Raw genomic sequence first — 13,430 nt, 5'->3', positions numbered from 1 at the left:
GATCTTTAGTGTCTTCCAACCTGAGGGGCTCACCTCCCTGCTCTGGCCCTGTAGCAGACAACGGGCACGGCTCCCCATCAGCTGTTCAGTGCCTCACAACAACTGGTCTGCCCTTTTCCTGGAGCTTCTGCTGAAACCAGTTCACCACAGGCGACCCCATTGAAAGACCAATGAGCCAACTCCAGAATAACAGCAACACACAAACCACCACAGTACGAGAAACGATGAATGGTGAATGGGCCTTTTAATTTTGATGAAATCTAATTGATCTCTTCTTTTCCTTTGTTGATGCTTTTGATGTAATATCTTAAGAATCCATTTCAAAATTCAAGATCAAAACTCCTACTAAAGTTTTGTGATTTTCCGTCCTACATTTAGGTCAATCCAACTTTGAGCATGTTTGTATGTAGTGGGAGGTTAGGGATCCAGCCTGATTCTTTTGAATGTGCAGACTTGGTTTGGCCAATGCCATTTGTTCTCTCCCATGTGATAGACTGAGCTTCCTTGTCAAAGGTCAAGTGGTCATAGACGTGTGGGTACACTGCCTTTTTTTTTTCATTGTAAAAAACATATTTTAATTCAGTATATTTTCAGGCACAGAATTTAATGACATCAGTGACAAGCATCATGTTGTACAATCACAACCCTAATTGTTGCCAAATTTCTTATCACTGTAAACAGACACTCACTAAACAGTTTTTCCTTATGAAAATTTTCCAACAAAACAAAAATAGAACAAACTAATATGGGCTTCTTTATTTTTTTAAAATGTGCTTTCTCCTGGGGTAGAATCTTACGTGGTGAAAAAAAGCTAAACAGGGTGGTAGGGGGGATAGGGTAGAAGTAGTTGGATAATCATATGTCATGCAAATAAGGGATGATCTTAAGTTCCTTAGAGACTGTTCAGTGCTGTCTGCCATCCCTCCACTCAAGTTTTAAAAACCTAACAATGAAGGGAAATTGACTGGAAACCCTAGAATCATTTGTTAAACAATGTGCTAACTGAAGACTCACTCCCTGCCCTGTCTCAACTTTGACCCACATTGACCCTGTGGGACAGAGTAGAACCTACTGCCCTGTGTGCTTCAGAGAGCCAGTATATATATATGACATATACATGACACATGCACATATACACACACATATATGACATACACATATATATCCCATTTGTTTCTCATTTCCATTTTATTGGAGTCTCTTATAACTCTTGTTACAAACCATACATCAATTGTATCTGACATATTCGTACATACATTCCATTGTTCTTTTCTAGACATTTACTTTCCATTGAGCCCTTGGATCAGCTCCTCATTTTTTCCCTCTTTCCACCCCCCACCCCAACCCTCATGATCCCCTGATAGATTGTAGATTGTTAATTATTTTCAAATCTGAGACCCAAAATCTTTACAGGAGTGGAAAGCCTCACCTTTCTCCCGAGGAACAGCTAGTGGTTTCAAACCACTGAACTTCTGGTTAGCCGCCCAATGAATGACCCACTAATGCCACCTCGGTTCCTTGACTAAAGACTGGTGGTGTACTAATGTATAAGAAGTAATATTGACCTTTTAGGTTAGCATCATGATTTCTCAGTTGAATAAAAAAGGGTTTATTGAACATTTTGAGCAGTTAGTGCCCGAAAAAAGACAAAATTATGTATTTTAAACTTGGCTTACAATTTCACTTTTTCTGATTAATCACTAGGTTCAGATTAGAATAATTCAGGAACAATTATCTTTAAGAAACCCTGACTTGTTGGTCTATGAGGTAGCTACTTGTATTAGACAGGGTTCTCTAGAGAGATAAAACCAGATTGCTGATAATTTTATATATATATATATATTTCTTTATAAAGATAGATATATAACACAATAAATGAACAGTTAAATTATAAACAGATATATGATACAATAAATGAACAGTTAAGTTATAATCAGATTGATATATAATATAAGAAATGAACAGTTAAATTATAAAGCAGTACAAATGGCTCAGTGTGACTCACTCCCGTGAGAGTTGTGAGACACTGGCAGTCCTTCAAGTCTTGAGGGCCACCAGGTCGTCCTCTGTAGAGAGAGCTAGGCTATCCCAGCACAGGCAGCAAACAGCAAGACAGGTCCCCAACCGTCAGCTAGGTCACCAACTGTCAGTCCTCAGCTCTGAAGATGTAAATTCAAATTGTGTGGTCTTAAAGGGACCTCAGCTTACAGCGACACAGTCCACAGGCTAGGCGTCCCACAGGTAGTGTGCCCTGTAAATTGCACAGAACAAGCAAGGCAGCCGCACACTGGTCTGATGATTAAAGAGCGAGAAACAAGAAAGGCGAGGCTCACCGAGCCACTTATCTCTCCGCCGTTCAATTAATCCCACTTGTGTTTATCAGCCAGGCTGGCACAATAAATTATCTCACTACTATTTTGATTTTTTTAAAAGACTCTGGCATATATAAAGACGTTTAGGTATACCTGTGGCTTTAAAAACAAAAAAGACCTGTACTCAGTAAAAATAAAATATAGATTACTGTTCAGGTCCCCTCACTAGGTGACAAGCTGCTTGGAGGCAGAAATCAATTGGTAAGAGTCTTCCTCATGCCATCGTTGTGTTTTGATCGTGTGTGTGTGTGCGTGTGCGTGTGTGTGTGTGTGCCTTATGTAGTACCTCATATGTGAATACCCTAAAGAATCTATTCATGAGGGTGGGGTGGGGAGAAGAGCTGATACCAAGGCTTAATAGAAAGTAAATGTCTAGAAAATAATGATGGCAATATATGTACAAATGTGCTTGATACAATTGATTGTTATCATTGCTGTAAGGGCCCCCAATAAAATGATCTTTTAATAAAAAAGGAAGTAAGTAGAAAAAAATCTATTCATGAGTTATAACATCGTATTTAAAAAGTTAAGAATTAACATTCATTTGATACTTAGAACTTACCTATGAAGGGTGGCTATTAGCATTATTGTTTTTGCTAATTTTACAAATGAGATCACACAATCAGTGAGTTACAGAGCTGGAATTTGGACCTGGGTTGTTGGAACTACAAAGCTTAGACACTTCATAACTATTCTTTGTTGCTGTGAAGATCCTTAGGCATCATCTGGACTGACCCTGGAAATTTCTAGCTAGAGAAACTAAAGCCCAGGAGGATAATGGTGTATCCATACCAAAACCAAATCAAACTCACTGCCATCAAGTCAATGCCTAAACACAGTAACCCTAAAAGACAGGGCAGAACTGCTCAGGGACTAATTCTTTATGGAAGTAGAAAGCCTCATCTTTGTCCTGCAGAGCAGCTGGTAGTTTCAAACTACTGACCTTGTCAGCAGGCCAACGCATAGCCACCACACCACTGGGGCTTCCTGCTGGACCTATGCCCCAAAGGTAACTCTTTGGTGGGTGTAGGCCAAGAGCTGGGACCTCCTGGCTGACAGACAAGTGAAAACAGCACATGTTCACAAAATCTTTAGAGAGAACTTGTGTTCTGAATACACAGAATGACCACTTTGATTTATGTTTTGAAACAGGGTTTTCCATTTGTTTTTCTAAGAATAGACTACTTTAAGGAACAAAATAATTGTTGGGCTATTGTAAACATAACTTCTAAAACCAAGCCAAGTTCATTTCCGTATATCAACCCTCACTCACTACTACCCTATGGGAAAGAGTAGAACTGTCCATTTAGAGGGGGTTCTGAGGCTATAAAGTGTCACAGGAGCAGAAAGCTCCTATGGTGTTGCTGATGGGCTTGAACTGCTGACCTTGTGGTTAGCAGCCCAATACATAATCCTCTATGGGACCAGGGCTTAGATGGTCTCAGACATCACTTCTAAATAGAACCTTAATTAAAAATCAGTAGTATGTGCTACCAACCAAAAGTCCCACTTTCAAAAATTATGGGTTTATATGGCCATAACCCAGAAAACCATTTTCATAGAGAAACACTCTCTTTTGGAACTTAAAATTCAAACCCACAATCTGTTGAGAGAAATATTCTGATAGAAATTTTCACTGACTCGCCTTTTAACTTCTCAGATATTTAAAATGTAAAGGGCGTGCATTAAACTACCGGCAGAATGTTACTGTAAATCTGCAAACTCCCTCTCTATCTTAGCGTCCCAACGTCAGCCGCAAAAGGGAACACCCACCGAGCCGATCTAGTGAGGTTGAGATGGCTGTTGGATGAACTAATAAAGGGGGGGGGGGCCTTAAAGGTCCATGGGGAAAATTCCATGGTCTTTTCCGTCCCTTCTTCCACATACTTTTAGAAGCTTCATGTGTAAGAGGCTGTATAAATGTAAGGAGCCCTGGTGGTGGTGTGATTACACGTCGGGCTGCAACCTGAAAGGTCAGCAGTGTGAAACCACTGAGCTGCTCCTCGGGAGACGGGGCCTACTTACTCCCGGGGGAAGTTACAGTCTCAGAAACTCACAGAATCATTCTACCCTGCCCTTTAGGTTACTATGAGTCGGCATCGACTCGATGCCGGTGAGTTTGGTTTGGAGTTGATGTATAAATGTAAATTGTTAATGTAATCTACATAACATAACATAATGCTCATTTCGTTCACCAGCCATTTATGAGTCAGCATTGTTCCATCAGCAACAAGAAATAGAAGAAGTTCAGCGAGATGAAGCTCTCCAGCTACCAAAAGATTTAGATTACTTGACTCTCAAGGATATATCTTTATCGGATGAAGCTAGAGAGAAACTACATTTCAGTCGGCCGCAAACGGTAAGAAAATAGGAACAGAAGCAGGTTATAACTGTATGTAGCCAGTGCTTTCATGGTTTTAAAGTGAGGGCTAGAATGAACATATAACTGTTTACAAACAATACTTCACTTCCTGTTTACCTGTATCTCTATGTTTGATAGGTGTTGACATATCGTTATGAGGGATAATAAAGCTTCATCGAAGTAAATGACTAGAAGTTAGAAATTGGTTTGATTATAATTGTTCTTGTATCCCAACCATATGTTGAGTCATCAGGGTAGACTAGTGCAGATCTATAGCTTAAAAGAACGTAAAAGGAAAAATTAAAAAACATTTTCACTGTGATTTTGACTCATAGTGACCCCATATAGGACTGTTAGGATTATAATCCTGACAGGAGCAGTCTCATCTTTCTCCCTCAGAGTACCTGGTAGGTTTGAACCAGCAACCTTTCCAGTCAACAGCCCAATGCTTAACCCACAGCACCACCGGAGCTCCTTTGAATACAAACTGCATTATCAGTAGTTTTACGATCACTGTTTGACCACTCCTTCGGAGTCCCGTGGTGTTGCCTTTCACAGTACTGAGAGGAAAGGGGAGTGGCTGGGGTCTCCAACGTCATGCCTTCTAGTGTGCACACACATGCATGCAGAGACCCAAGTCAGACAAACTATTATCGTAGAGAAAGTAGTCGTGGCCTTCCAATTACAAATATGAAAGACTGCTAGCTTGCGTTTTGAGGAGCCCTGGTAGCACAGTGGTTCAGTGCTTGCTGCTAACAGAAAGGCCCGCAGTCTAAACTCATCCGCGCTCTGCAGGAAAAAGGTGAGACAGTCTGTTTTCATAAAGATTGGAGCCTCGAATGTAAACTTGATGATCTGCTCTGTTAGCCTTCACCTAATTCAAAACAAACAGTTGAAAACAAACCAAAAAAGATTATAGCCTTGGAAACCCCATGGGGCAATTCTACAGAATTAACTTGGTAGCAGTGGGTTTGGTTGGGTTTGGTGTAGCTTGTATTTTATTAATCCTGAGCTGTACATTTTTTTCACTTTATCAGTTTTTTACAAATATGGTATGTTAAAAAATTTGAAAATGATTTTAAAGGGAGGAGTATTTCATTTAGTATAGGATGGCATTCTTAGCAAATGGAAACCAGGAAGGGAGGCCTTACATTATATAGCCCTAGATATACTATCCATTTTAAGTATTATATGTTGTTTTTTAATGGATAATCATAGACTATGCTGTTTAATATGTAGCTACCAACAAAAGTATGTAGCTACATGCTAAATGCGGCCACAATTGAGTACAGCTTAACTCCACTTTGTTCCACTGGCCACATGTGGCTAATGGCGACCCTGTGAGAGACGTGCACGGAGGCCATCGACACATAGAATCCCATGAAGCACTGCTCACCATTTCAGATCCACAGTTCCAAAGTACAGAAAGGCCTGACAAGGTTGCCACAAACTCATTTGACTGCAAAACCTCGAACCTTCATGAGGCTATGTAGTCTTAACATTATTTATAGAAAAATACGAGGTTCATGGGAAAATCCCATTATCTTTTAATTCCATTTTCCGCAAACATCTTGGGGCCCCCTTGTTTTCATATACTTCACTGTGAAAATTCACTAGTAAAGTATCAATGAGAATAATTATAGAGTGTATCCCACACACTCGAGGATAAGGTACATACATCAGTCAGGTGTATCTTTTCACAAGGCATACTCTGCAGGGATTCCAGGTAAGGGACTATGGACCTGCCTTTGAAGAGGACCTACCTTTGAAGAGACACTCTACTATGTCTCGATTATTCGACCATGGACTTGTTTCGCCTTCACCATTTTAAAAATGAGACATAATAATAATCTTATTTTCCTTATCTATTTTACCAGGCTTGTTTTAAAGCTAGCTTAAGATACTAGTTGTTGGAAATATTTCATAAATGGTACTGTACAAGTTATTAGCGGTCACCTCATTGCCATCGAGTTGATTCTAACTCAGCAACCTTATAGGACAGGGTAGGACTGCCCATTTGGGTTTCTGAGCCTTGGAGTCTCCTTCTGAGATAGGAGTGTTTCCATGTTGGGCTGCTCACTGCAAGGTCAGCAGTTCCAAACTACCGACCACTCTTCTGGAGAAAGACCAGGCTGCCTTCTTCATAAAGATTTAGTCTTGGAAACCCAGGGGCAGTTTGACCCTGCCCTATTGGGTTGGCAAGAGATGGGATTGACTTGGTAGCAGTGAGTTTGAGAAGTCTTTAAGTTTGGATTTGGTGTAGCTCGTACGTATTTTTCTTGTTGTTTTGATGCTTAGATTGGGGCTGCTAGTCGTATACCTGGAGTGACACCTGCTGCCGTCATCAATCTGCTTAGATTTGTGAAGAACACTCAGCGAGGACAAGCAACTGTGAATGAATTTCCGCAAACTGGTCAATACTTGCGTGATACAGACAAGCTTCAGGAGAGAGAGTTATAGCTCTCTGTTCACGGGTGACTTTTTTAAAAGATAATTTAATCAACGTTGGAGTATAATTAGGAGATAAGAACTATTTCAAACTTGTTAAAATAGCCTTGTCATTATTTTATGAAGAGGACAGAGATTATCATTGTTTGGGTGTTTTGTTATTTTTAAATATCTGAAAATATCATTGCTCTCTATATTTATACTGTTGCTTCCAAGAGCTCTAATGCCCTAACCCACTTTTACAACCCTGTGTGGTGTGCATATAAGAGTGGCATTAATGTGTATGAAACTGAAGCTGCGGTTAAAAACCTAGCCATAACAAATTTGCCTACTCCTAAGGGCTGTGTCCATTAAATACTCCGAAGTACAAATGTTTTCTTCGAAGCTGTTGTGGAAGTTAGTAATCTTTGCATATTTAGGCTACATAAAAAGGCATTAGGAAAAATTCATTAACCAGTCACCAAGTCTTTAGGGCTAAAAATGTGAGACTATACAAAATCATCTGGAATTAATCAGCTAATTTCTAAAACTGAAATATAGCACGGAGAGTGGAAGCCGACTCTGAAGACATCTATACTTCTACAGGCAATCCTCACTTTTGAACAGTAGGAAAAGCCCTATAATATAGGACTATTGGAAATTACTGTTGTTTTCTGACATTGAAGACGCGATGTGGAAAGTTGGTAACCTGGTTAAGGGAAAATAAAGGTAATTTGTAGCATACAATAACAATACTTCCTTATGGAACTAGCATGGCCATAATGGCTTAACATTGAAGACATATAGGTACCTCCACAATAACTGATGACTAGTGTTTCCTTGTTTTTAAGTCAAGAAATTTGTAGGAAACCCTCCTTGTTTTTAAGTCAAGAAATTTGTAGGAAACCCGGGGTATTGCTGGCACTCCTGTTCTTTGATGCTTTAATGGTGTGCTTACAGGGGCTAAGGTGGAGTGATCATCCGGGCCCTTTGACTGGCTTCTCAGACAGCTCAGCCTTTTCAGTAGACGAGAGAGCACATGCAGTCCAGTGAGCCAGAAAGCCATGCTTGTCTCTGGAAATGTCAACCCATATCTTCTGTACCAGCCTTCAGGACAGCTTCCAGTCTAAGCAGGTGTACTCAGGACAGTTCCAAGAGTCTAGAGTCACTTTGGCTGCAGATCTGTGTTAAGCCTATCTGGAGAGTTACCAGCCAACTCTCTTGTTGTTGTAATCACATATAGTCACTTGGATGTAGCTCAGTTTTCATGGATTTGTGTCATCTAATTTTAGTCTTTGAAAGCAGTAGGTCAGTAGCAGAAGTGCTTATATTGCTGGATCATTTAGAATAATGAATTAGTTTTTATATTTGATTTAGTAACTTCAAAAGGCTGTAACTCTTAGTTATTATGGTTACTCCCAAGCAGAATTCTTTATTACAGACAATATTAATTATAGTAAGCCGGTTGCCATAAATTTTATTAAAATTCAAAGGGACTTTCGAGTGGAACTGCCCCCAAAGGGTCCCTGTGTTAGTCCGGGTTGACTAGAGAACCAAATCCAGAGAGACTCATATGTGTATAAAAAGAACTTTATATAAGAGCAGTTATATATTGCGAAAACAACCCACCCAGTCTAGATCAAGTTCATAAGTCCAATATTAGTCCATACATCCAATACTAGTCCACAAATCTCTCTTCAGACTCATGCAGCACATTCAATGATGCAAGATCTCAGGCTGGTGGAAGACTGCCACTGATGTATAAGTTCTCAAGGCTGTAAGTCTTTACAGAAGTACACTGCCACATCTTTCTCCCGAGGAGCAATTGGTGGATTTGAACTGATAACCTTTGGGTTAGCACGCAGGTGCTTTAACCATGGTGTCACTAATGACTATATATATATTAATTATTTTATTGGGTGCTCATACAACTCTTATCACAATCCATACATGCATCAATTGTGTAAAGCACATTTGTACATTCGTTGCCCTCATCATTCTCAAAACATTTGCTCTCCACTTAAGCCCTTGGCATCAGCTCCCCATTTTTCCCTCTCCCTCCCTGCTCCCCCCTCCCTCATGAACCCTTGATAATTTATAAATTATTATTTTGTCATATCTTACACTGTCCGACATCTCCCTTCACCCATTTTTCTGTTGTCCATCTCCCAGGGTGGGGGTTATATGTAGATCTTTGTCATCAGTTCCCACTTTCTACCCCTCCCTCCACCCTCCTGGTGTCGCCACTCTCACCATTGGTCCTGAAGAGATCATCTGTCCTGGATTCCCTATGTTTCCAGTTCCTATCTGTACCAGTGTACATCCTCTGGTCTAGCCAGATTTGTAAGGAAAATTGGGATCATGATTGTGGAGGTGGGGTAAGGAATCATTTAAGAACTAGAGGAGAGTTGAATGTTTCATCATTGCTACACTGTACCCTGACTGGCTCATTTCCTCCCCACGCCCCTTCCATAAGGAGATGTCCAGTTGCCTACAGATGGGCTTTGGGTCCCTACTCCGCACTCCCCCTCATTTAGTGATAGGATTTTTTTGTTCTTTGATGCCTGATACCTCATCCCTTCGATACCTTGTGATCACACAGGCTGGTGTGCTTCTTCCATGTGGGCTTTGCTGCTTCTCAGCTAGATGACCGCTTGTTTACCTTCAGTATTATATACTTTTTAAAGGAAGTATATTATGCTACCTGCTTAGTATTAGAAAGGGGGGAAGGTGCTCTTTTTATAAATTTTTTTAACACAAGTAAAAGCAATGCGTAGGTGCAATCTGAATGGAATATAACAAATATTTATCTGAAGGGAACAAAGCTCCTAAATATGTTGGGAGGGAGGTTCTTGACAATCTCATGACACTCCACCTGTAAAGGAAAAGTATCCCTCCCACGGCATAGCTTTTCAAGAGGTTAAGAGCTGCAATGCTGTATCATTACAACAGTGGTTCTCGTGGAAACTGTTTAAGGAAACATTTGATTTAGATTCTGCATTTACTTTAGGGTACACAACCTCGTACCGTTCAAAATTTTAAATATTGTTATAAAAGATTAGATTTCCTGAAACATTATTTCAAAACAGCAAATGTGAACTTGCTCGATCCAGTTACTTCAGAGAAACCCCCATCACTGACAATAGTCAGCTTTCTACAGAAGTTGGCTGCACTTGTAATTTTTCCCACCTACCGCAGACCACCAGTGTTAAAGTTCATTTCAAAGACACATCACAGCATGAACAAAGAGATGGCTAGTAAGCGTTAAGTTCGTCACAGGTCGTCGGATGAGGGAAGGAGAACGGTAAAGAGGCCTGTGCAAAGGGGACGCACCGTGGGCTGGAATGGTAATGGGTTGTTCTGTGGGCCAGGAAGCCGGCCTACTGCTCTGCCTCACAGCCTCATGGCCTCCGGTGCTAGTGCTACGTACAGCTCCTCTGCTCTGGTGCCTCTGGTCTTGGTGTGCCCTGGCCTCTGCTCCTTCAGCTAGAGAGAGATCTTGAACATTCGCTGGCTCTTCTTCCTTCATAGTCCAGGAATTCTCTCTTAGTTCTTCCAGGGATGCTGTATTCTTCTTCCCACTTATCTACTGAATGAATGTTTCATATGATATGCCCCATTTGTGGGTCCCACCCAGTCATTGGGTGAGAGTTACAAAGACATTGAGAGAGGAGCCATTCTAAGAAATTTCATTTTCCCACCACCAACTCAGTCTCATGTAAAGGTTAGCTCAGAATCTAGAGGTTGTAGACAAGTTGGAGAGTATGAGCTTTACTCTGAACATCCACTGCGGTAAAGTAAAGTTACTTCTCCCCATAGTCTTTGTAACTCCCACCAAATGACTGAGTGGGATCATGCAAACAAGGGATCATGCAAACAAATCATCTAACTCAGAGATTGGTCAGCTTTGCCACTCGTCAGGATTAAAGAGTAAACTGAGGATCTCAGAAGCAGGAGAGGGAATCGTTGGTGAACGCAATGGAAGCACCGGTGTCCACAGCTCTGAGACAGCGAGCCGGGAAAGTGCACTGAGACCATGAGATTGAGCAGAGGAGCTGTGTCGATACCTTGAAGCAGAGCAGTGGGTTTCCCAGCCCTCAGAATGAATAGAGTTGAGTGCCTTTGTGTGTTAGCCTGGCTTGCAGAGTGGGGTGCCCTCTGAGCATTTGTCAGCACTGACAGCACTTGCCCAAGCAGGCAGAGGCCAAGGAACTGTGTCTCTGAGCACCATCCCTACCTACTGACACAGCAGAGAAGGCACTGTGGACAGGAGGACTCTATGCTTAGTGTTTTCTGAACCTCACTTGTGGTAACCTATTAACTGCCCAAATAAACCCTCATGATTGTGCGTTGTGTGGCCATTGAGATGGATTATTGGATCCAGCACAGAGGTACAGTGGAAGGACTGTTGGTGCCGGGGTAGAATAAACAAGGGTGGAAGGCAGAGACATGTCTGATCTCTGTCCTGTGGCAATCAGCCTTGGGCTGGTAGGGAGTCAGATTCTCCTAATCCATTGGAGGTCAGGTATGGCCCCATACCATCTCCTCACTCGCCTTCTGCCTATTTAAAAGTGTCCCCCTACTTTAAGATAATGATCCTCAATATTCATGGGGAGTGCTGGGTTGGTGCAAAGGTAACACACGCAGCTGCATAAAAGGAGGTTTGAGTCTCTCTGAGGCCTGGTCATCAACTTCCCCAAAAACAACTGAAAACCCTGAAAAGCACAGTTCTGTTCTTGACACCTACAGAGTCACTATGCATTGAAGACAACTGGATGGGAACAAGTAGAGTTCATTAAGCTAAACAGCTGTTTTTAAATCCAGCCCAGTAACTAACTTATTTTCAGTCTTTAATTATGTTGGTTGCCCTTAAAATTATTTAAAGCTGATTTGCACTCTTATTAAAGTGTAGACAATCAAAATATGAATAGCACTCGAATACACCAAAAGCATACAACCTACTTTAAAAGGAAGTACTTTTAAAATTTTTTATAAAGACCAGACTCTGTGTATATTTTTCTCCAAGCAAAAAAATCATCAGTCTTCTATTTATCCATTGCACAAGGAGTATACGTTACCTTAAATTCAAAGCCAAATATTAAACCTCTGAGCAAAAACAGTCAGGAGCAGAGAGAGATACTATAGATAATAAGTTCCGTTCTACTTTGTTCTGTTAAACTGGCATTCCATGACTCTCACCTTCCCAACACAATCGCTGAAGACAAAGGGGGTACATAAGCAAGTGTGGTAAAGAAAGCTGATGGTGCCCAGCTATCAAAAGATACAACTTCTAGGGTCTTAAAGGATTGAAGATCAACAAGTGGCAATCTAGCTGTGAAGCAACAAAGTCCACATGTAAGAAGCACACCACCCTGTGAGATCACGAGGTGTCGATGGTATCAAGCATCAAAGAACAAAAAAATATATAATTGTAAATGAGGGGGAGTGCGGAGTGGAGACCCAAAGCCCATTTGTAAGCAACTGGGCATCCCCTTACAGAATGGTCTCAGGGAGTAAACGAGCCATTCAGGGTACAGTGTAGCAAAGATGAAACACAACTTTCCTCTAGTTCTCAAATGCTTCCCCCCCGCAACTCTCATGATCCCAATTCTACCTTAAAATCTGGCTAGATCAGAGGATGCATACTGGTGCGGATAGGAACTGGAAACAGGGAATCCAGGACAGATGAACCCCTCACAGGACCAGTGTTGAGAGTGTCAATACCGGGAGGGTGGAGAGAAGGTGGGGCAGAAAGGGGAAACTGATTACAATGATCTACCTAAAACCCCATCCTGGGGGGACAGAAAACAGAAAAGTGGGAGGAGGGAGACACAGTATAAGACATGAAAAAATATTTATAAATTATCAAGCGTTCATGAGGAAGTGGGGGTTGGAGAGGGAGGGGAAAAATGAGCTGATACCAAAGGCTCAAGTAGAAAGCAAATGAGAATGATGATGGCAACAGATGTGCTTGATACGATAGATGGATGTATGGATTGTGATAAGTATGAGCCCTCAATAAAATGAATTTAAAAATCGATATTGACAACAGAAAAAATTTTTGTTCTAAGACATGACATCTCTAATATACACACTCAGTTATGAGCCTATGGTCAGGCACCCTGCTAACCATAACTGAATATAAACCTTTTTTTTGTTGTTAGGTATTTTCTGAGTTGCCAACTCTGTAGAGACCCACTGAGGCTTGAAAGAGAAACCCAAAGTCTATCAAAAGAACATTCTGACAGGAGATTGCGGGAACACGAGAT

The 13,430-nt window shown here is 41.2% G+C and overlaps 1 protein-coding gene across 3 annotated transcripts in view; it reads left to right on the top strand.

Moving 5' to 3' along the window:
• The window catches only part of MTO1 (mitochondrial tRNA translation optimization 1), a 33,010-nt gene extending 19,973 nt beyond the window's left edge, over positions 1-13,037 (top strand). For all 3 annotated transcript variants that reach the window (XM_075554892.1, XM_075554895.1, XM_075554893.1), the window contains exons 11-12: positions 4,571-4,731; positions 7,033-13,037. In XM_075554892.1, the coding sequence (XP_075411007.1) occupies positions 4,571-4,731; positions 7,033-7,194 (323 nt within the window). In that variant the 3' untranslated portion in view covers positions 7,195-13,037. The remainder of the gene's footprint in view (positions 1-4,570; positions 4,732-7,032) is intronic.
• Positions 13,038-13,430: the final 393 nt, after the last annotated feature.

This window comes from Tenrec ecaudatus, chromosome 7 (assembly GCF_050624435.1).
Source record: "Tenrec ecaudatus isolate mTenEca1 chromosome 7, mTenEca1.hap1, whole genome shotgun sequence".
Classification (NCBI taxonomy): domain Eukaryota; kingdom Metazoa; phylum Chordata; class Mammalia; order Afrosoricida; family Tenrecidae; genus Tenrec; species Tenrec ecaudatus.
This window is presented reverse-complemented; position numbering and strand designations above follow the sequence as displayed.